Genomic DNA, 23,182 nt, shown 5'->3' on the forward strand with positions numbered 1-23,182 from the left:
TCTTCCACAGGCATTGCGGCCAAGCACACGCAAAGTGCTATTCCTTCCATCACTCTCTTTAAGTCAATCAAAACATGTGATCTTCACCTCCCACAACAACTGAGAATACCTCCTTACCCCAAAACTCAACTACAGAACCCTAAAGAGATCTCTGTGACTCTCTCTGAGAGTGCTGTTGCCTATTCCTGCTTTAGTAAAATAATCATCTGTATTTGCTTTCACTCCTTTGCTGACAGTCACCATACTCAAAACAGCTGTCTGTCTCTACATGCACAGGGACACGGTGGCCGGAACCAGAAGCAATGGCACACCAGGCAGGCCAGGTCTTAGTATCTAAAGAGCTTTTCTCACTGAAAGAAACCAGAGCATCTTTAGGAGAAAGATTTTATTCGAGAGTCTAGGACAAACTGCTGAGCACCCTTCGGCTCTGGCTTGCTGGGGATTGAATCTGGGACGTCCAATACTTAAGGCATAAAAGTCTGTTGTGCTACTGATGCACCAGCCGCCCCCCACCTCCATTTTCCCTTTATAGGATCATCCATTGATTTTTCTTTGTGTTTAGCTGTCAATCATTACCATGCAGGAGGACACCGGTTCAAGCCCTTAGTCCTCACTTGCAAGGAAAAGCTTCATGAGCGGTAGAGCAGCACTGCAAGTCTCTGTCTGTCTGTCTGTCTCTCTCCATAACTCTCATCCTTTATGAAAAAGAAAAGGAGAAAAAGAGAGAGAGAGAGATTGAGACCACTGGGGAATAATGACACGCAGCCCCAGCAATAATTCTAGTGTTTTTTGGTTGTTTTTTTTTTTTGTAATTACAAATAACAGTAATACATATATTTTTAAATACTCAAAATGTATAGGAAAATCCTGTCAACAGGACCCAGGCGAGAGGATAAAAATCACCTTATGCCCAATGCTGAGAGAATTTAAATGTCAACACACAAAGGATCTGTAAAAGATTCTAAGTAACTGGATTAAAGAATTATCCGTGGATTCATACAAAGTGGTAGTCAAAAAAAGGAAGAAGAGAAAATGCTTCCTCTCAATAGAACGAAAGCTAATAAAGGTGGATGGAATAAGTGGACAAGTAAATCATTCCACAGCTATCACAGGAAACATTTGTACACTAAGATCTGCGAGGGAGTTTACTCAAAAATGGACTGTTTGTGTAGCCTCAAACTATCTCCCCAAAAGGCATTCATTAATTACAACAGGAAAATAGTAACTTCAAGGTGCAGATTATAGTACCACCTTCACTAATCATGGGATTGGACTGAGCATCACCAATAGCACTGACATTACACCTCAGTGATAGTCCTGCCTGGAGTATAGAACATAGGTCTTTGTTTGTTTTTGTTTTTGTTAAAGGGACAGAAAAGGTTAAAGTTTATTGAATAGGCAAGTCAAGAAGTAATCTTAGGATGGGCAGGAAATAGGCATTCATTCACATGCCTATGTTTTAACCAACTTCTCTAAGTGATTCTTATTCTCACCAAAGTGTGAAAACAATGTCTGGATAATGTTTTCAACCTCTGGAGCCAGATTACTTCAGTTTCCATCTTAGAATATGGGATCATGATAGTATCCACCTACCTGACATACAGAGGACATGAAACAGTATATGCCAGTATCTTATTTTAAGGAAACCCAAATTGAGTAAGAAGAGTTTTGAAAACAGAATGAAAGGCAAAGGAAGGGAGGTTCTTTCTGCCTCAAGAGACTAAAAAGACTGGAAAAGTAAACACAGAGAAAAGCAATGGATGATCCTATAAAGGCAAAATGGAAGCGGGGAGAGATAGTGCATCAGAAGCACAACAAACTTTCACGCCTTAAGTATTGGACGTCCCAGATTCAATTTCTAGCAAGCCAGAGATGAAGAATGCTCTGGTCAAAATGACTACGTAAACATTTCTGTTTAATATTTTATTGTAATGAGAGAGACAGACAGAGAGAGAGAGAAACAGAGACCAAAAGATCAGAGCACTGCTCAGCTACGGCTTATGGTGGTGCTGGGGCTTGAACCTGGGAACTTGGAGCCTCAGATCTGAAAGTTGTTTGCACAACTATTATGCTGTCTCCCCAAGACTGAGCAAATATTTTTTAAAAAGAAGAAACTGAAACAACTAGCTAAGTGAAACATGAGGACTATAAACTGTAACAGGTAAGAGCACGTGTCAAGGACTTGCTTCCTGATTTTGAACATATACACAAAACTGTAGTCACATGCAAGAAGGCACCAGTTCTTGGAAAATACACATCAAGAGGTTTAAATATTTGGGGTTAAGAGGAAATAACAAGCACCCTAATACAAACACACACATATAGTGGGGGTAGATAGCATAATGGCTATGCAAAGATATTCTCATATCTGAGGCTCCAAAGTCCCAGGTTCAATACCCCCTGCACCATCATAAGCCAGAGCTAAGCAGTGCTCTCATAAAAAAAAAAAAAATACAGAAACATACATGCACGCACACTTACATACTGGGGGGGAGCAAGCAACTATGGTGAAAAAGCAACAATTGATGAATCCAGAATAATAGGTCAAATTCCTCTTCCTCCTCCTCCTCCTCCTCCTCCTCCTCCTCCTCCCCCAGAGTAAGAGGCAGAGAAATAGAAAATGATAGTGGAGGATGTCAGCTATCTACTATGTACTGTGAACTAACATTCTGGCTTTGACACTTAAGCATCCCTTCACACATAGCTCATTTCAATTCACAAAAACTGGAAGATAACTCAGCTAGGAACATGCCGCAGTTGCTGGGAGGGCAGCCCAAGTTTGAACTCTGATAAAGCACGTGGAAATTCTATAGCACTAGGGGGAAAACTCTGAAGTCGTGATCAATCAATGGATCTGAAAACATAAAATAAAATAAAATCCGTCTAAAAACCCCAATGACAACAAGTCAGTACTTACAAGCTGGAATGACATTAAGCACCATCACACCTATCTCACTGAACTCCATGAAAATTTCCACGGGACTGTATGTATTTTACCACCACTTTACAGTCCTGGAAATCCAGGTGAGAGGGGTTTATTTATGCAAGCAAGATCAGAACAACTGACTGAGCAGGACTGTGGACTCCAAATGTCTAACAAGACTGCTTTTAACTATGCTTTTGTTTTGCAACCAAGGTTCTCCTTAGGGCTCGGTGCCTGCAGGAACAAATCCACTGCCCTCCAAGGATTTTTTTTTTCTTCTTTCTATTTTTATTTGACAGTATAGAGAGAAATTGGGAAGGGAGGAAAGATAAGAGAGGGGGAGAGAAAGAAAGACACCTGTTGACCTGCTTCACAACTCATAAAGAATCCTCCCTGTAGGTGGATAGGAGGGCCTTGAACTCAGGTCCTTGCTGATAGTAATATGTGCACTTAAGCAGGTGTGCCACTGCCCTGGCCCCCATTAACTATTCTTAACCAAATAGTGTGAATTTTAATTTTTCAGTGTTATTCTTAGTTAGCAGGGACTTGTGCCTGATAAGCACACAATAGGTTATGAGACATGTAAATATTTTGTTCTTTGTCTATCTGCTGAGTAACCCAAGCTAGAAGCAAAGGACAGAGGAGGCTCCACGGCAATAAATAAAGAACGCTAGACCTCAAAAGAAAAAATGAATGGAAGTAATCAACCCCTGGTAGGTGAACCAAATTCTAATGTAAACGATACCACGAGGGGGGGTAGGCGGTGGCGCACCTGGTTAAGCACACGCGCTACACTGCACAAGGACCCGGGATCAAGCCCCTGGTCCCCCCACCTGCAGGGGGAAAGCTTCACAAGTGCTGAAGCAGGGCTGCAGGTGTCTCTCTGTCTCTCTCTACCTCTCTCTCCACTCTCGATTTCTGTCTCTATCCATTAATAAATTAATAGATTAATTTAAAAAAAAAAAGATGTTGTGAGGAAGAGAAACGCGTGAGTATGCAGTAATTTCGGATAAAGGAGTATATTCTATGCCAAGAATGTATACAGACAGGAAACAAATGGAAAGAAAAGCTGGGTGAACAGGATGGTCACAGATTTGCCCCTCCGTCTTGAGCTACTTCCCTTCCAGCTCCCACTCACATAAATGACCTGAAACGTCCACAGAACAGCTACTAGGCTGAACCTTTGTCTCTCTTGTTATATTTCTTCTTATTTAGAATGGGTCCTCTCAGGCTGAAGAGACAGCATCATGGTTCTGCAAAAGACTTTTTCATGCCTGAGACTCTGAGGTCCCAGGTTCAATCCCCGGCACGACCATAAACCAGAACTGAGCAGAGCTCTGGTCTTTTTCTCGGTGCCTTCCTCTCTAATTCTCTCTCCTCAAAGCAAAATAAAATATAAAAAAGAAAAGAATGGTTTCTCCGTAGCAAGAGACGTTTAAGATTACGTGTGTCATTCAGGAGACATCTTATTATCACCTCACAAACTATGTTCCTTAGTAAATGTCTTCACAGGTCAGTGCCTTGTTTTCTCAACTGAGATGTGAACCGCTTGCTGTCTGTCACACAGATCTCACCCCCCTCACTTATAAATACACCTCTGCTCCAAACGGGGCTGAGAAGAGCTGCAATGTACCTCTGCCTTGCCTTTCATCCTGGCCAAAAAAATGGAATCCCAATCCAGAAATGTAAAATGAAGTTCTTTTCTTTTTTGCCCAGGTAATGTGACTTTATTAAGTTAACACAAGCTAATGACAATCTATGACGCTGACGTTGGTCTTATGTATAGACAAGAGAATGGGAACCCTGGCCTGGAGCATGTTGTTCCATGTAACAAGTATCAACTGAATAAATAGGAGACAAATAAGCGGGAGAAATCTCAGGATGAAGCTCTGAAGTCCTCTGAACTGCAGATCCAGCACTCACCTCTGCAAAAACTGACTATTAATGAAAATATGGCTTTTCCCCAATGTTTTTGTTCCAAGTCTTGTACTCAGCACGAATCAAATCTCTCTGCCCACTCAAGCCAATACACACTGGAAGGCAGGAAGACATAAGATTTCCACACCTGGGAGTCAGGGGGGGGGGGTAGTACAGCGAGTTAAGCGCACATGGTACAAAGCGCAAAGACGGGTGTAAGGATCCTGGTTCGAGCCCCCGGCTCCCCACCTGCAGGGGAGTCGCTTCACAGGCGATGAAGCAGGTCTGCAGGTGTCTATCTTTCTCTCCCCCTCTCTGTCTTCCCCATCTCTCTCCATTTCTCTGTCCTATCCAACAATGATGACATCAAATAACAACAACAATAATAACTACAACAATAAAAAACAAGGGCAACAAAAGGGAATAAATTTTAAAAATTTTTAAAGAAGATTTCCACACCTGCTCATAGTTATTGTCATTATTACTTACTAACATATATACTATAATCATTCCCGCAGTAAAATAGATGATAATATCAATAGGCCATAAATCACATTAGTCTAAATACTTTTTTTCTTGAGAAGAAGAAAAAGTCAACCCAAAGTGGTGAAGCCCTAACAACAGCAAATAAATAAAATGCTCTCAACTCGATGCTTTCCAAGTCATTTCCCTGGACCATCGTGAGCCCAATCATGTAAATTTACAAAATGACCTTGAGCTAGCTATATATCCTATTCCAGGAGCTTGCAAGTATTATATATAAACTGAGAACAACAAAACACTTTAATAAAGGCAGTCACCAGGATTAAATGAAACAATGTGTGGGGGGAAAAGAAAATAAAAAGCAAAGCAAAACTAAAACAAGCAAACAACAACCCTAGCAATAGTGGCAGGTACAACTCAGGAATAAAAAAATAAATAAAATAAAAATTAAAAGGAAGTCAATTCATTATTTTCTGCGAATATTACCGAGAGTGTGCTTCTTACTATATGAGGTAGATTTGAGACGGCATCAATACAGGAACATTCAATGCAATGCAAACTTGATGGAAATGAACACTGTTCAGGAAGAAAGACTGGTGTAGAAAGATGGCATCCTAGCTATGTGGAGCGCCATCTAGTGGACAAAAAGCATCAATTGCAGCAGATGAAGAATAAGGAAAAGTGACCAGGAAATTGCTCCTTCTCCACTTAACTTCTCCACGGGAGCCTATACCAACACTGAATCCAAGCACAATTTTTCTAATTTTTTTTTAACATCCAAAAAGAGAGATTACCCAAGGTACCCTCATATACCCATGCTGTTTATCCTACAAGGGAGAACATCAGTAATCGGCCAGATATACCTCTTGAAATGTCTGAAAATAGCAGCACACCATGATGGGTGAAAATTTATGGAAATGTAAAACATTATGGAAATACATGTGCTTATGGGGAGAGGCTGCTGAGTGTCCAGATTTGTTTCTGATGTATGTTAGTCAGGAATCTGCTAAGAAGTCTCATTTGCTTCAGGTAATTTCAGGTGCTGCTCCCTGAATACCCTAAGAAATCACAGCTGCTTATTTTGTACATGATACCAATGAAAGAAAAAAAAAAAGATGATCAAACACTAAGTTTCCCTCTGTATATTTCTTGGGCTGGAAACCTAAAGTCACTCAGGCAAGAAATAATACCCCTAAAAATAAAATGAGATTCATTTATGTCTGAAATTATTAAATGTTTTATGTATGGCATGTGTCAGATATGCAAATGTGTGTCTCTAGACACTCGCACACTGAGCAGGTGATGTTTACCATGCATCGATTATGTGTTAAACATTATAACCTCATGTCTAAAGCAAAAACCAACAAGGCCCCCCAAATTTATAGACTGGGAAATTGAGAAATTGAATGACTTCCACAGAAAAGTGGTCATCTCCCACAACTCCAAGGCTTCTTCCCCAGCAGTTCTCTGCTTGTGAAATGAAGCTATTTCTCATAGGTTGTCACCCACCAGACTTTCAGTGATGCTGCTGTCCACAAGTCCTTCCCTATACAGGCATGCCAACATCTGGCATTCTGAAGGATATCTGTCCATGAACCACCTGTTCAGAACCCAGAAAGTCACTTGGAAGAGCTTTATAATAATTTCGCATGCAAATCAAACAGTGCAAAAGCTCCCACCTATAATGGTGGTCGTAGGTACAGGGTAAGATGAAGATAAGAGTCTCAATCTTTATCTGCCTGGTTGTTGGAAAAATACTGACATATTTTTCGATCAAAAAAAAAATGCAGGGGCCAGGTGGTGGCGCAACTGGTTAAGCGCACATGTTATCATGCACAAGGACCCAGGCTCGAGCCCCAGGTCCCCACCTGCAGGGGGAAAGCTTCACAAGTGGTGAAGCAGGGCTGCAGATGTCTCTCTGTCTCTCTCCCTCTCTATCTCTCCCTTCCCTCTCAATTTCTGGCTGTCTTTATGTGATAGACAAATAAATATAATAAAAAAAAATTAGAAAAAGAAATGCACCATGACTTTTCTGACAAGCCAGTATTCCCGTCTTAGCTGTGAGACTTGAAGCAAATTCATCGACCTTCCTGCTCAGCTTTCTTATCCAGATTCAAAGGATGTCTCGAAACTTTACATCAGGCTCAACCTGACGCTGTTGTCTGGCTACGGAAGAAGGGCAAACGCTAGAAGAAGAATCTGTAAAATCAGGTAAAAGGACGTATTCTTAAGACAGTGGGAATTAAATGAAAGAGAAAAGGAACCTAACTCAGAAAAACTTGATGAATGGCAAATACTATTATTAGCAATCACAAAGCCAATCACTCCCACACATAAACACACATGCATAGCCTATGTCAGAGAGTTCAAACCACTGTCTGTGGGAACAGGTTCTTAAACACTGTTTTTGAAAGATGAGAACTTACAAATATAACTGATACGAACACCTGACATTACACAATCAACTGTTTCAATACTGACTACTCAAATACAAACAGTTTAGTGCTTTAAGAGGATCCCTGCAGACTGGTCGTCATCAAGAATTTCACTTGGTAAGCTTTTACGCAGAAAGTTTTTTCTTTTTCTCATTGGCCATTCATTGGCCTACTGAAAATTTGAAAGTATTACTGATAAACATAAAGGGGAAAGAAAAAGGGTTGTTTGCCCTTTTGGTAAAAAAAAAAAAAAAAAAAATGGGGGGAAACTTCTTTTAAAACTCACTGTCAACAATGGAAATCCCCAGCTGGTTCCTACTGCTGATAAAATTACACTTTTATTTTAAAACAATGTTTTATGTTGTTATTTTTCTATTAGAGAATCTTGTCAAAACTCTGCAGACTTGGTTAAAATGACAATCTAACTACTCAAAGCCGTGCACCTTAACCAAGTAAATGACCACCTATGTGACCCTTGATGCCTCATTTGGAAGAACCAGAAATAAAAATAAGGAGGGGGGGGGGGAATCACCTATCTTTCAAGGTCTTGTGAAGATCAGAGATGAAACATACAAAGCATGTGCACAAAGACAGATGACTTCAATTTGCCAGCTTTTAGTAAATCACTATTCTTTTGGTTTTAGTTCTTTAGTTTTCTTGGGTGGGGGGGATATTAAACTATCTTTGCAAAAGGTCCTTGTGACCGCAAAGTTCTGTTGGCATCTGCAGTGTCCTCTGTCCCTCGGGCTTGGCACGTCTGCCATCTGACCCTCTTGGCTTGGCACGTCTGCCATCTGAGATCATTGATTAACGGGGCTTCAGTTGTCTAAGAAGACTCATTTGGCATATGACAAAAGCCTTACATTTACAATGTCTATTATTATTAGAAATTCTGTTAGGAATTGAAGGAAATGAGCTAAGTGTGTGTATTAACATGCAATCGCTTCATTTCTTCGAGAAAGGATAAAAATAAATAGACATCAGACTCAACACCAACCTGAAAACCTCTTCTCACCGTCTCTCAGAGAACTCCCACTGTTCTACATTTCAAGAGCACAGAAACATTATTCAGTTTGTTTTACACTGGCTTTCACTTAGAACTTCACTGATACTGGCAGAGCAGAGAAAGACTTCCTCTCCTCCAGATACCCAAAAGCAGGTGATGGTAAGTGAGGAGGGGCAAAATGATTGGTTGCTGAGTCTAAATATGCTATCTAACCCTTCCCCTTTTAACACAAACACTCAAAGGCTGGAGTTCAAAAGTGAGATATACACATACGTGTGTGTGTGTGTGTGTGTGTGCGTCACACATTTTTATTTGCATTACCTTTATTTATTTATTGGCTAAAGACAGCCAGAAATTGGGAGGGAAGAGAGAGATAGAGAGGGAGACACCTGCAGCCTTGCTTCACCACTCATGAAGATTTCCTCCTGCAGGTGGGGACTGGGGGCTTGAACCCAGGTCCTTGTGCACTGTAACGTGTGCTCAACCAGGTACACAAAACAACTGGCCCCTATACATCAAACATTATGTGAAGTGCTTGCTAAAGCTATAAAGAGATGTGAGGCCAGATCCTCTCTCCCAAGAGACCACCTAAGTCATCCCCCAAAAAAATAATAAAAGGAAGACAAAGAAATACAAATAACATACCACCAGAACCTTAAGCATCAGCTGCTAAGGAGATGACAAAATAGGCAAGCAGGGAGTCGGCCAGTAGCGCAGTGGGTTAAGGCCATGTGGCACAAAGCGCAAGGACAGGAGTTAAGGACTCCAGCTTCCCACTTACAGGGGAGGCGCTTCACAAGCGGTGACGCAGGTCTGCAGCTGTCTTTCTCTCCCCTTCTCTGTCTTCCCCTCCTCTCTCCATTTATCTCTTTCCTATCAACAACAAAAACTACCACCACCACAACAACAACAAAAAAGGGCAACAAAAGGGAAAATAAATAATAAAAAAATTATTAAAAAATAGGCAAGCACTCTAACTCAACTGAGACAACAGTTCAAACACATACTTTGGAGAACCAATCTAAAGGATGAAATAAAAAAATAGATGTATATGGACAGCAAAACAGCTGGGGAGAGCAGGACTTGCCCCATGTCTAACCTCCAGCACCACATAACTATTTCCTTTGCCCCTTTTCATCAAAACAAAGACATCTTTGAACTAAATAAAACAGATGTCCATAACCTGCCTTCCAATTTCAGCACAGGTTAGAGAGAACTGCCATTAAGTGGCCAGGGTGACCATCTTCCTCCTGACAATTAATTACAAGGTCACAATATAAGCAGTAACTTTAATCTTTCATATCTAAGGGTCAGTGTTTGGGGTGAAAAAAATAAATAAATAACTTGAGGGGCTGGAGGAGATAATGCAGTGTCAGAGAACAGAATCTGTAGGTGAGAAGTACACAGGTTCTGTCTTCTTGACCGGCATCAAGCCAGAGTCAGTGAGTACTGGTCTCACCTCCCTCTCTAAAATAAGTTTATGACAAAGTCATCTTTTTGGCCTGGTCTTGGATTGGAAATGAAAGGAATTATGTTAAGTGAGATTAGCCAAAAAGAGAAGAATGAATACAAGACGATCTCACTCATATGGAAAACTGAAGAAACAAAGTCAGAAAGAAATAACATAAAGTAAAACTTGAAATAGGTGTGGTATTTTGTAACAATGCAAAGGATTCTGGGGAAGGAGCGAAAGGGAAGTTTCTGAGCCCTGGTGCATGATGGTCTGAAAGGACCCATGCTGGGAGGGGGCTTTGCAAGATCCCAATCACCAGGAGATGAGAAACTGGACCCATGTGTCAACAACTGTACTGTACACAGTTAATACCTCCCCCATAAAGTGATTAAAAAATTAAATCTAAGAAAACTAAGCAAAAGACTTAAAAAAAAAAAGTTGGAGCTCTTACCAGTACTGACATTACAAACATGATTAACAAAGAAAAGTGACTCAAAAATGTTCCCAGGTAAATCTAAACTTCCTGACTTAGCTCAATCTAGGTCACTAGGTATCTAGAAGAAAAAGTTAGAAAGCCAGTGGCCAATCTTGGGAGAAAATAAATTTGAAATGCTCTCTGGAAAGCACAGACTGGGCTGCTTCCACTTCCAGTTCTGCTGCCAGTACCTGGCACCTTAAGTTCTTAGGAAACAAATTACAATGTCCACATTCCAAAACTCTGTAACTCCCAAGCACTGGAACACTTTTAATCACACTACAGAGAACTTCAGAAAAGGTTATACTAAAAATATGACTCAGGAGTCGGGCAGTAGCGCAGCGGCTTGAGCACACATGGCACAAAGTGCAAGGACCGGCCTAAAGATCCTAGTTCAAGCCCCCGGCTCCCGACCTACAGGGGAGATACCTCAGGAGCAGTGAAGCAGGTCTGCAGGTGTCTGTCTTTCTCTCCCCCTCTCTGTCTTCCCCTCCTCTCTCCATTTCTCTCTGTCCTACCCAACAATAACAATAGCTATGACAACAAAAACAAGTACAACAACATGGGCAACAAAATGGGAAACATAGCCTCCGGGAGCAGTGGATTCATGGTGCAAGCACTGAACTCCAGCAATAACCCTGGAGGCAAGAAAATAAAAAATAAAAATATGCCTCCTCACATGCATTTTCTCAAGCAAGTAAATATCAACAAAAAAACCCTGATAACCCTAAAGAAATACAAGTTAAATAGCCGTCTCATCCTCTAGATGAAACCAAGGATCACACATTTAGCACAACAGCTAAAAAAATAAGTTTGCAATTTTTGTTCTTATTCTTTTTACAAATTAGCCAAAATTCAAGTAAGTAAAAATATTTTCATCAAAGAATAAAACTTTACAACATCAGGTTTTGTTCAACAGAGAGAAGTACACATAGCAAAGGGATAATCCTGTATACATTTTACTATATATATATACATATGTTCTGGTATATTGTAAGAGAGCTTATGTTAGAAAAAGTAGTAAAGTGGTAATAGGCTTTTATCAATGTGGACACAAACTACTTTCATCTTGAAGCCTTTGCTCTACATCCTCCTGTAACTAGAAACTAAAAACTTGGCAGAGAATCAGATTCCAATCCATATATTAGATCAGATAATTAAAAATACAGAGATATGTAATCTTATTTAATGGTTACGTGGCTTGGACTGAAGACCATCCAAGGCAATATGAGAAAGCTGGATTAAATTATAATGCAGAAGAAATTTCTGAAGATGTTTTTAGGAAGAGTCAGCACAAACCCTACCAGCAAATACAAAGCAGGCAGTGTACTGCTTTCTTCCCCAATTAACCTTCTGGGCAAGAAACTGCAATGTCAATTCACTCCATTGGGGGGGCGGGGGAGTAACAAACACCAAGTAAGCATCCCCACTGCTCTTGGTAAAAAAAAACCCCAAGTATTCAAAATGTAGGGAGCAGGGGAAAGAAGAACCTGAAATCCTGAGACAACAAAAAGTAAAAACTGCAACTAGCATCAATCATGAAAATGCAAGTTTTGGGGAGGAAAAAAGCCTGAGAAATCCCAGAGTTAACCGCAAAGGAGAACACAGATTATTAGGGAAAAAAAAAAAGAAAGAAATTCATCTAGGAAGTCGATCTGTGTTTACATACACTTAATTTCTTTAAAGTGACTACTCAAAACAGTTTCATTATCAAAATGTATTGATTAAAATCATACACTGATCACCGAGGAGCTTTAATTCAAGTGACTCTCAGCCTAAGTGCTAAAATCCTGTAGGGTAATCCATAAGGAATGTTTATTTCTTTAAGGAAAGACAATTAGATGAGTACAGTTTTTTTCTTTTTTTTTAGAAAATGATCAAATCAACAGGGAGCAAGACTATCAATTCAATTGGTTTCTGCTGGATTTGAAATAAGCATGTGTGACGTGATTCCTACCATCTTTTGGAGAAGGCAGAATAACAAGAGCAATGATCCAGGCACCTGAGTTCAAATCATATCTACCTCAGTTGTGGCTAAGCTTATTGTGGTTGGAGTCCTCCACTCCCAGAACAGGAGCCAGTACTGCCTTCACAAGGATGCGAAGGTGACAATGAAGTCGGATAGCACATGCTTTAAGGAGCCATGGAAACTTAAACTTACTATGCAAACATGACGGTTCCTGGCATGTTAAGGTGCTGACCATAAACCACTTCCCGATTCAGAACAGGTGGTGTGTGTGTGTGTGTGTGTGTGTGTGTGTGTGTAGGAGGGTGTTCATTAGGGATAAACGGGGGAAAAAAGTTAAGCAAGATTAAAAATGTTTCCAGAGATTCAGAACAGGTTGTGTGTGTGTGTGTGTGTGTGTGTGTGTGTGTGTGTGTGTGTGTTGGGAGGGGGGGTGTTCATTAGGGATAAATGGGGGAAAAAGTTGAGCAAGATTAAAAATATTTCCTCACAGCTCATAGTCACAAGATGGCTATCAAATTTAAAATTAAAGCTTCCTAATCATTGAGACTTAAGACTGGGTTTTAGAAATGGACTCACAATGCAGGCATTACATAATAGAGCATAATTAATATTTTAAATGACAGGGCTTTGCATTCTGGATTCAGCCTAAGATTTAAGTGGAAAATGTTTCATTCTAAAACAGTCTAACAGTAGTAATAAAAGCATCTGTGGATAACCTTGTTTCTTGCTCTGAGAAGTGCACTTCTTTACATGAATTACATTTTTGATGGAAAAGTAAGATAGTCATTTTTAACATTAAAAAAAAAATCAATGGCAACACTGTCCAGTATCTGTTCCAAGGAACTGAAAGCTACTAACACTAGCAGAAACACAGAAACCAAGAGAATTTCCAATTCCAACACAATACTATGGCAACATGACAGAGAAAAACAGTTCGGACTGTTAAAATAAGGCAACTCCTTACATTTTTTAAGTGTTCCCTTCATGAAGTACATTAAGTACAACATAATTCTGATTCAACTTACTAAGAAAAAAAAATGCACCTGCTTCCAGATGTGGAATATTCCTCAAGCCAGTGATCTCAAACAACATATAAGAAATTTTCTTCTACAGCGATGACAGCCCAGCAGGCAACAAAAGACATGTAAATCAGAAAGAGCAAGGAGTACAATTCTCGAACTGTGGACTGACTAGAGCATGGGAATAAAACTTAACATTGTTTTTCTGTAAGACTGCACGCTTTTCCAGGAACTTATAAAAATGCATTTGAAATTAAAAATGGAAAAGCTCTGTGAACCGCCTTCAATTCAAACTGCCTGAATTCTTGGATACTGTGGCTCTCGATCAGTACCATCAGACAACACACACATTCTACTCTGAAGAAGAAGCGCTTGCAAAAGGCAAATACCGGAGATCACTAATTTAAAATATGCCTATATACCAAGAGAATATGTCTGCTCCAGCTTTCTCTTCCAATATAAAAAGAGCCAGAGCCGGCATTACGATCCATACCCAATACAACTCGGAACCAGTCAACACTGCACAGGGTTTCATGCCAAAGCTATCAACAGATCTGACCACATCAGTAGTTCTGCCCTGTCCGAGAGAAAGAGAGAAAAAAAAGAAAAAAGAAAAAAGCAGAGCGAACTAGTGACCGCCTCCCTCTAAACTCATCTTTATCTGAAGTGCATATTCCAGAAACAGGGAGGCAGAAGCATGGTTCCCAGAAGGAAGGGCTTTAAGTTTACCGTCCATTCCAGAAGACAACTCAGAAAAAGCCAGAGGACCCAGAAGCCCAGGGGAAATACTGTCCTGAGCAGGCACACGCCTCCATAAACCCGCGTCCCCAGCCCCCCACTTGGCAGGCGTGTGTGTGGACACCCCAAAACCGGTAGCCCAGTGCAGCTGACATGCCACAGACAGCCCAGACTCCTTGGCCACAGGGCAGCCTCCAGGGTGGCTCACCCACTCCCCAAACTGGGGGGGGGGGGGGTCGGCAAGTCCCTGGGGCCCCCTCTTCTGCCAACCCCATCTCTCCAAGGGCGGGCAACAGTCGCCCAGCCTGGGGAGGGGAGGTGCCCCATGAGGACGCGGGAGACACCAGGACGCGCCACTGGCACCCCGGGCTCGCTCCTCTCCGGGGGTGGGAGTTGAGGGAGGGAGCTTCCGGACCCCCAAGCTCCCCGACGTCCTCAAACTTCCCCCAACAATCCCAGGCACCTGTTCCCTTGCCCTCCTGCTCCTGCTCCTGCACCGAATCCTCGCAGATCCTTCCTTTTTTTTTTTTTTTTTTTATTTTTCCCCCCTCTGCTTTTTTTTTTTTTTCTTCTTTCTCTGACTCCTCCACCAGATGCACCACTTCCCCAGAGCCCCGGAGTCCCGCACCCCCGCTGCCCAAGGCAACATCCGACCCCACGAAGACCCTCCCCACCCAGCCATGGTCGCTGCTGCCCCCCACCCCCACCCAGAAGTTTCCCCTGGGTATGTCCGAGTCCCCGAACACCGCCCTGCCAGCAAGCTCGCCCGGCCTTCTCCCGCACCCGAGGTCTGAGGGATTCACGCCTCGAATCTCCGCCCCAAGTGTCCCGCATTCTCCCGGGAGCCCCGCATGCACGCTCCCCCCGGGAGGGGGGGTTGCAACCGGAGCCCCGCGCCCCGCAGCCCCCGGGCCCGGCACCCCAACAGCCCGGGGCGGGCGGGCGCCCTCACCTTGGTTCACCAGCCGCAGGGCGTGCGTGAAGGAGGGGTCCAGCGAGTCCTTCTCCGCCATCAGCTCCGGCAGGTACTTCTCCTCCATGCTCGCCCCGCCGCCCGGGCCCGGGACGGGGACTCGAGGCGGGCGGGCAGCAGCCGCCCCGCAGCCCCCGATCCCTCCCCCCGCACCCCGACAGGCGCGGACCCGGGACCGGGCGCGGCGGGGCCAAGCCCGCAGGTCGGCCCGGCGGCAGCGGCGGCGCAGAGGCGGGAAGCGATCGCGCGGCAAGGCTCCCGGGTGTCCGCCGAGTGTCCCGCGCCGCGGCCGCTCCCTCCGGGACGCGGTTCCCGCACCGCCTTCCCCGCGTTCCCGCAGCTGGGCTGGCGGGGAGCAGGGCGCGGGCTGGCACGGTCCGGCGGGCCGGAGGCGCGCTCAGCGAACCTGGGGTGCGGGGGAGAAGCGAGCGGCCCCGCCAGTCCCGGAGCCGCCCGAGCTCTGCCGCCACCTGCACGCCCCGCGCCGCCCCGCACGCTCTGAGCCGCCGCTGCCGCCGCCGCCGGCGAAGAGCCCCGGCCCCCGCCCCGCCCCGGCCCGCCCAGGCCCGCCCAGCTCCGCCCCGCTCCTCCCTGCGCCTGCGCGCTGCGCCCCCTCCCGGCCTCCCCCTCCCTGCGCCCCTGCCCCTGCTGCCGCCGCGCGCCCCCTCGCGGGCCCCGGGCTGCTCCAGGTTGCAGAGCCGCGGGGCCCGGGACGCGCGTTGGGCCGCTGGGTCTCGGCCTCTCCCGCCTCCCGCCTCCCGCCTGCAACCTGCAACCTGCAGCCTCCCCCCTCGGGGGTGCATGGGACGGACCCCCGGCTGCCACTGCCGCGTCCCCAGACCCAGACTGGACCCCCAGAGACGTGCGGCGGCTAGCCCAAGGTCACCCGGCAGGTGTTCCCTCTGGGTGGACTGTGTGTTCGCCCCTCGGGGAAAGACGGGTCTCCAGGCTCTGGGGAAAAGCTGCCGCCTGTCCTTTTCAATCTCCCTAGGACTTGAGCAACTTAGGTCGCTTCCTGGTCCTCCACCACCCCCCGTGTTGACCTGGAAGTAGGGAGGCCTTGCAGTGCTGCCCAGAGCCCCTGGCTAGGCGCGCCAGCCTCCACAGGCTACCTGCAGAGGTCGGTTATGTAAAAGCCCATGTCCTTGTGGGCTTCTTTGTCATCTGTCCTTGCTGCCAGTTGTCACTCTCTCTGACCACAAAACCCTGCTGTTCCGGACCTGGAGGAGTGAACCCTGTCCCAGCTTGGCCCCTGGGGTGGGGGAAGGGAGCATGCCCTGGCCTCCCCCCGGGGGGGGGGGGGATGGTAACCTGCATCCCTCTCAGAAGTAAGTCCCCCCCAACCCCAGAGGCTCCTCCTCCCACCACGCACACACTCCAACAGAGACTCCCCCAGGAGTCTGCTTCATCTTTCCAAAAGACATGAGTTAAGATTCCCCCAGCTAGCCAAGAAGAGCTGGCCCCCTCTCAAGTCCCCTCAATGTCACCTTTCCTGGACAGCCTTTAGGGACTTCCACAGCAAAACTGGAAGTTTATCTGTGCCCCTTGCTGCCACAGAATTGATCAGGCCTCACAGAAAGCTGGGATTCTGTTTTATTAAACCATGCGGGGGGGGGGATCGCAATGTGGGCTAAAGTTGGGGGAAAGAGAGGGCACCCAGCACTTGGTACATGTGTGCAGCTGGAGAGACATCTGGAGTGTTTTTAAAGGTATAAGCTACCTGCATACCACACTTCTGCCCATGTTTCCTGAATGGAATCTCGGAGCAGTCCTCCCCAGGTTACTCCCTGAACTCCTGATGCAAAGAGAGGCAGTCTGTCCAACAACCAGAGTTAAGATTGGGGGGTAGAAACCAAGGAGCTCTCAACTTTATTCTAAGTCTTAATGTCCTCACTTCAAGAACTCTGTTCCTGGTTCTATCCCTAGACTGGTCTGGTCTGGTCTCAAAGCAATGTCTCATTTCAGAGATCCAAAAAGAATCTTCTTGTGTCTCTTTTTGTTCTAGATCTGCGAGAAGGTCAATGTGTGGCCTTGAGAACCGGAATGAATTTGGAATCAAGGCTCTGCTATTTACTAATTGTGGGCCTTGAGTAAGTTACTTCACCTCTTTGTGCCCCTGTTTCCTTAGAGGCGATTGTTAAACCTGCATGAGGATCAAACTGTCAGTTCAGAATGCTGGGAAGTGCCCCAGAACTATCTCTGGCGCACAGTAAAATGTGGGGATGTTCTTCAGTGGGATTTTCTCCGGTGTGGCTTCTCTCCAGTTATTCTAAACTGTTTCTTCCTTTCATCTGTAGCTCTCTGGGATACTTAACTTAGCAAACATCGCCCTGAGACCCTCCGTTGCTGCAAGACAAAGGAGATTGCCCCACAAACCGAGGGAAAGAGCTGGGACAACATGTCTTTGTTTATTTCTTTTCTTTTATATGAATTTGTCAATAAGGAAAGAGAGAACCAGAGCATCACTTTGGCATAGGCAGTATCAGGACCTGAATTCAGGACCTCCTGTGTGCAAGTGTAGGGCTCTAAACACCATACCACCTCCCAGGCCACCACATCTCTGTTTCTTAATCAGAGCCCAGGGCAGGGCTGGGAGAACAGTAGTATAGGCGGTCAGGACCCCATGTCCTCTCTTGCCAGGCTAGCGTGCGGAGAGACGAAGAACTCATGGCAGCATGGTAATACAACTCTTTATTGATGCAGACACCCCAGAGTCCGGTGTGAACACAACGGGTTTAGGCTGCTTGGGGCTAGCAAAATGGCCGCCTCCCGCTATGCACGCCAGGCCTTCTCCAGGTCGTAACGGGGAAGAGAAAGAGAGAGAGAGAGAGAGAGCGGAAACAGGAGTGACTGTTATAGGAAAATTCCAGAAGTGGCAAGTCGGGATGGAACTGGCTAGGAAAGGGAATGGAGAAAACAAGGCACTCTGGGAAGGTAGACAGCTTCCATAGCAACGGTCGCCATCGTTTTTTTTAGCTCGTGGGAATGGGTGATACCCTGAGGGGGTAACGTGGTAGCGGAGGAGTCATTTTTAAAACAAGGCAGAAGACTGATATGTAAATAATAATACACGCATGGAAATATGGTGGTCTGTGGGTCCTGCCTAACTCAACCACATCTGTACAATATCCCAACACTCTCTGATTTGCTTTGCAATCTCAGGGAAATAAATTTGTAAGAGGCCTCCCCAACCCTGGATATACCAGCCATCCTGGAGGGCCTTGGAAAGGCTCACAGGGAAATGTTCTCTCAGCATTGGGATGAGGTGCACACACCTCTGATTATACCCTACATCACAGGAGTTAATTCTAGGACTTACGTCCCTGACAGCTGCTTGTACAGGAAGGAAAGGAAAGAGTGTATCAGATGGATGAGATGATCCAGTTCAGGGAATTAGGATCAGCTGTTCAGCTTCTCCTCTTATTGCTTAACCTTAGATTCCCCTTTCCATTGGGAACTTCTGCCTCAGTGACAGTCAGATCTTGAGTAATCTCTTTTTATTAAGCACTGACGAAGTGCCAGGCATGAAACCAGGGGTGTTGCATTCTCTAATTTCAGTTCTCTCCATACCCTGTAGAGTAGATACTATTTTATCACTACTTCCAAATGAAGATGAGGAATGAGAGCAGTTCACTACCTTGCTTAAGTACGGTTGCTGTCAGCAAGGGATCAAAGGCCCACCTGACTCCAAAGCCTCCTCTTGCTCTTCCTTGTTCGGCCCTCCCAGGTAGCAGTCTGGAACATTTTCTACTTGATTCATCCTTCCCCATATTCTAACACTTGGCACAGGAGCCTCACCAGCAGCTGGAGAGGAGGATGGTACAGCCAGAAGCTGACAGTAAATAGGCACTGAATCTTCTGCTCTGGCTCCTCCTCCTCCGAGAACCTTCCAAGAGGGCAGGTGCTCAGCAGCACTGTGTATGCCCATGCAGGGTCCCCCAGGGAGAAGAAGACGGATGTTTCTGCAGAATGCAGCCACCCTCCAGCCTGGCTGAGCCATTGGCAATGAGCAGCTTCACACCTCGCTGCAGACCTGACTTGCAGCCATCTACCCCCGACCTCTTTGAGGAGTCTTGGAGAAAGTTGTGATTTTTCTGCCAGCAGCTAGAGGTTGTGATTCCACTCAAGTCTGCTAACTCCCAGACCAGAATTCATTCCCTTTCTCTCTCTCTCTTTCTCTCTCCTCTTGCCTCCCTCTCCCTCGCTCTCCCTCGCTCTCCCTCCCTCTCTCCATCTCTCTCTTTTCTTTTATAAATTTAATTCTTTAAAATAATGATCTTTATTAATTTTTTTTGGAAAGAGACTGCCAGAAATAAAGAGGGGAGGGGCAGATAAAGAGAGAGACACTTGCAGCACTGCTTCACCACTCACAAAGCTTTCCTCCTTCAGGTGGAGATGGGGGGACTCCACCTTGAGTCCTTGTGCACTATAACCTACGCTCTCAACTAAGTACACCACCACCCGGCCCCCAGACCAGAATTCTCGCCAGGCATACATTAGTACCCAGGAGGGCATAGCACGTGCAGGGGCTTCTTGGGAAACAAAGGACTAGCCATAGACAAAACAGACTTCTCCAAAGTCACTTCAGGCCAGGGACACTTGGGCCCTTACTCCATCTGCATAGTTTCCAGCTGCCCTGGAGTAGAGGTCTGAAGCTGCAACAAGAAACTCTGGCTGACCTTTCTCCTCTCATCCACAGACACAGAGGAACGTTTCCTAATCCACCCTCTCCCAGTATCACCAAGCCGCCTCAGGAAATGTCCACCCCCACAGCAAATTCAGCTGCCAGCTCCAGTCAACCACGGCAGTGACACTATCTGAGCCTCCTTTTGTTGTCCCTCAACCACACTTAACCACCAGAGAGAGCTGGACAAATACTTTCTTTTGTGACAACGGCAGTAGCTCGGTGTGTCAGAGACACAGGTAATGGAATGTTCCCCCTAGACAGAGCTCACATTGGGGCCGGGTGGCGGTGCACCTGGTTAAGGGCGCATGTTACAATGTGCAAGGACCCAGGCTCAAGCTCAGTCCCCACCTGTAGAGGGAAAGCTTTGCGAATGGTGAAGTGGGTCTACAGGTGTCTCTTTGTCTCTCTTCCTCTCTATCTTCCCCTTTCTGTCTTGAAACCTGGCTGCCTCTGTCAAATAAACAAAGACAATAAAAAGAAATTTATAAAGAGCTCATGTTCCCCACTGAGTTGCTATGTATAATACAATATTCTTTTTCATTTTGTTTGTGAAAGGTGACCCTATGCTGAGACTATCTGCCATGAGTAAAATCCGAATAGGACTGGACTTTGGTTGGAGACATCCAGAAAGACCTCACTTTGAATCTCAGTTTTCCAGCTTACTTGCTGTGTCATCTTGACTCAGCTACCCTGAGTATCTAAGAACTGGAAGAAGAAAGTTTCTCCCTCCCAGGTCATGCCATGGTTTAAACAGAAACACTGACCCCAGGATAGCCACTGGTCACGACATTTAAAACCCTTTTTGACTAACAATACCACAGGTACCAGGTCCTCTTATTCACTGAACTCCAGCCAGTTGTGGACCTCTCTGCTTCTCTGCTGCCCTCAGAACCTGCTCATCTCACTACCCCATTGCCTGACTTGGGGGTCAGTCCACAGTGAACAACCAGATCCTCATTCACATCCATTCCTGTGAAATGCAGTTCCCTAGCAGCTCAGCTTTCCAGCTACCTAAGACAAATGAGTTTGTCATGGAAGACAAGCACCAAAAGATGGCACAGGCTTACCTCCAAATCAGTCATTTCTGTGTCAAGGAAAAAGACACCAAGAATGTTCATTCTGATCTCGGTTCCAGACAGTTACAGTAAGAAATTCATTTTCAAGGTTTGATTCTGACTGAGAAGGTTTAAGAAGTGTGGGGGAGGACACAGAAAAACTCTTCCAAAGTGGGAGCCTTCATGAAGTTCAGAGCTCCTTCACTAGAGGTTACCTGGTATGTGAGTGACACGTTCCCATTCACTTTCTCAGACAACTTCCAATGCCCTCCCCTGTTCAGCAGATAGTACTAAGGTTGGAAGGATCCATGGAAACCTGCTATGTCACAAGCCACTAGTTTAAGATTGAAGAATCTGCTCCTTGGAACATCTGAGTCACTCAGAGATAGAAAGTGGAGAATTTGGGGGTCAAGTGGTAGCGCAACAGGTTAAGCACACATGGTGCGAAGTGCAGGGACTGGCATAAGGATCCCTGTTTGAGCCCCCAGCTCCCCACCTGCTTCACAGGGGTGTCACTTCACAGGCGGTGAAGCAGGTCTGCAGGTGTCTATCTTTCTCTCTCTTTCTCTGTCTTCCCATCCCCTCTCCATTTCTCTCTGTCCTATCCAACAACAATGACATTAACAACAACAATAACAATAATAACCACAATAACAATAATAACCACAACAACATTAAACAACAAGGGCAACAAAAGGGAAAAAAAAAAAGCCTCTGGGAGCAGTGGATTCGTGGTACAAGTACCAACCCCAACAATAACCCTGGAAGCAAAAAAAAAAAAAAAGAGGGGAATTGTGTGTATACACACACACATACACACACACACACACACACACACACACACACACACACACACACGTTAGCCATTTCAGGATAGCTGGACGGAATCCTTTCAGTTTAATCACAAATCTGAAGACCTATAACACCTATAGATCCAGAGATCTATAACACCTATTCACTACCCGTATGTCCTACCAAGCTACTCCTTCCTCTGTTTATATGATGAACAGAATCACCAGTCCCCTCTAGCCAACTTGTTCATCAAAAAGAAGGCATCCAAATTTATCTAATAAAATCACAGGCACTGTGTACACACCCCCTTGTGGCCATATGTGAAAGTGCATGCCTCCAAAGTTAAATTTGCATTTGTTTAAGATTTAAAAAATGAAAAAGAAAAAAAAAACCAAAAACAGTATCTTTAAGAGAGAAAGACCAGAGCAATGATCAGCTCTCATATATGGCAATTAGTGGGATTGGATTTGGATACTCACACATGCAAGTTTTGTACTCAGACTTTGTGGACTATATCCTGGACTTAAACCATTAATTTTGAAAACATTTGACAATCACTTATTTGACATCCACTAAAAAGAAACCTCAAAAGCTTTAAACTCTTCCACAAGAGAGATGAAGGTGAACTATAATCTTAGGTGGTAAAGACAGAGGATAAAGAAGGGAAAAATTGAGGAAGAAGAAAAAAGAGAAAAAGAAGGGGGTTGTATGGTGGTATACCCAGTTAAGTGCACATAATAATAAGCTCAATATTATGCACAAGAATCTGGGTTCGAGTCCCTGCTCCCCACCTACAGAAGGGACTCTCCACAAGTGGCAAGCAGGTCCGCAGGATTCTCTCGTTCTGTCTCCCTCTCTATCTTCCCCATCCTCTCTCAGTTTCTCTGTCTTAACCAGTAAAATGGAATAGTCACCAGGAGCAGTGGATTTTTAGTGCTGGCACTGAGCCCCAGAAGTAACTCCGGTGGCAAATAAATTAATAAGTAAGAGGAGGAGTGAGAAACACAGCAATAACTAAAAGCAGAAGAGGAGAAGGAAAACTTTTAAAAATTTTCTTTATTGTGGAATTAGCTTTACATTCAACAATAAATATAGTAGTTTGCACATACACAACATTTCTCAGTTTCCATATAACAATAAAACCCCCACTAGGTCCTCTGTCATATCTTCTTGGACCTGTATTCTCTCCCCCCACCCACCCCAGAGTCTTTTACTTTGGTGCAATATGCTAATTTCAGTTCAGGTTCCACTTGTGTT

At 44.9% G+C, this 23,182-nt stretch overlaps 1 protein-coding gene and 1 long non-coding RNA gene across 4 annotated transcripts in view; one reads left to right on the forward strand and one right to left on the reverse strand.

Moving 5' to 3' along the window:
• The window catches only part of KHDRBS3 (KH RNA binding domain containing, signal transduction associated 3), a 194,311-nt gene extending 178,410 nt beyond the window's left edge, over positions 1-15,901 (reverse strand). For all 3 annotated transcript variants that reach the window (XR_009552426.1, XM_016187590.2, XM_007521898.2), the window contains exon 1: positions 15,371-15,901. Coding sequence is in view for 2 of the 3 variants with exons in the window: in XM_016187590.2 (XP_016043076.1) it covers positions 15,371-15,458 (88 nt within the window). In the remaining variant the exon portion in view is untranslated. The remainder of the gene's footprint in view (positions 1-15,370) is intronic.
• Positions 15,902-16,076: 175 nt separating this feature from the next.
• On the forward strand, positions 16,077-20,529 carry LOC132542075 (uncharacterized). Its single transcript, XR_009553220.1, has 4 exons — positions 16,077-16,272; positions 16,383-16,511; positions 17,397-17,481; positions 20,091-20,529. It is a non-coding gene; the product is annotated as an uncharacterized LOC132542075 (long non-coding RNA).
• The last annotated feature ends 2,653 nt before the right edge of the window (positions 20,530-23,182 follow it).

The sequence above is a fragment of the Erinaceus europaeus genome, chromosome 1 (assembly GCF_950295315.1).
Source record: "Erinaceus europaeus chromosome 1, mEriEur2.1, whole genome shotgun sequence".
In the NCBI taxonomy this organism is placed as follows: domain Eukaryota; kingdom Metazoa; phylum Chordata; class Mammalia; order Eulipotyphla; family Erinaceidae; genus Erinaceus; species Erinaceus europaeus.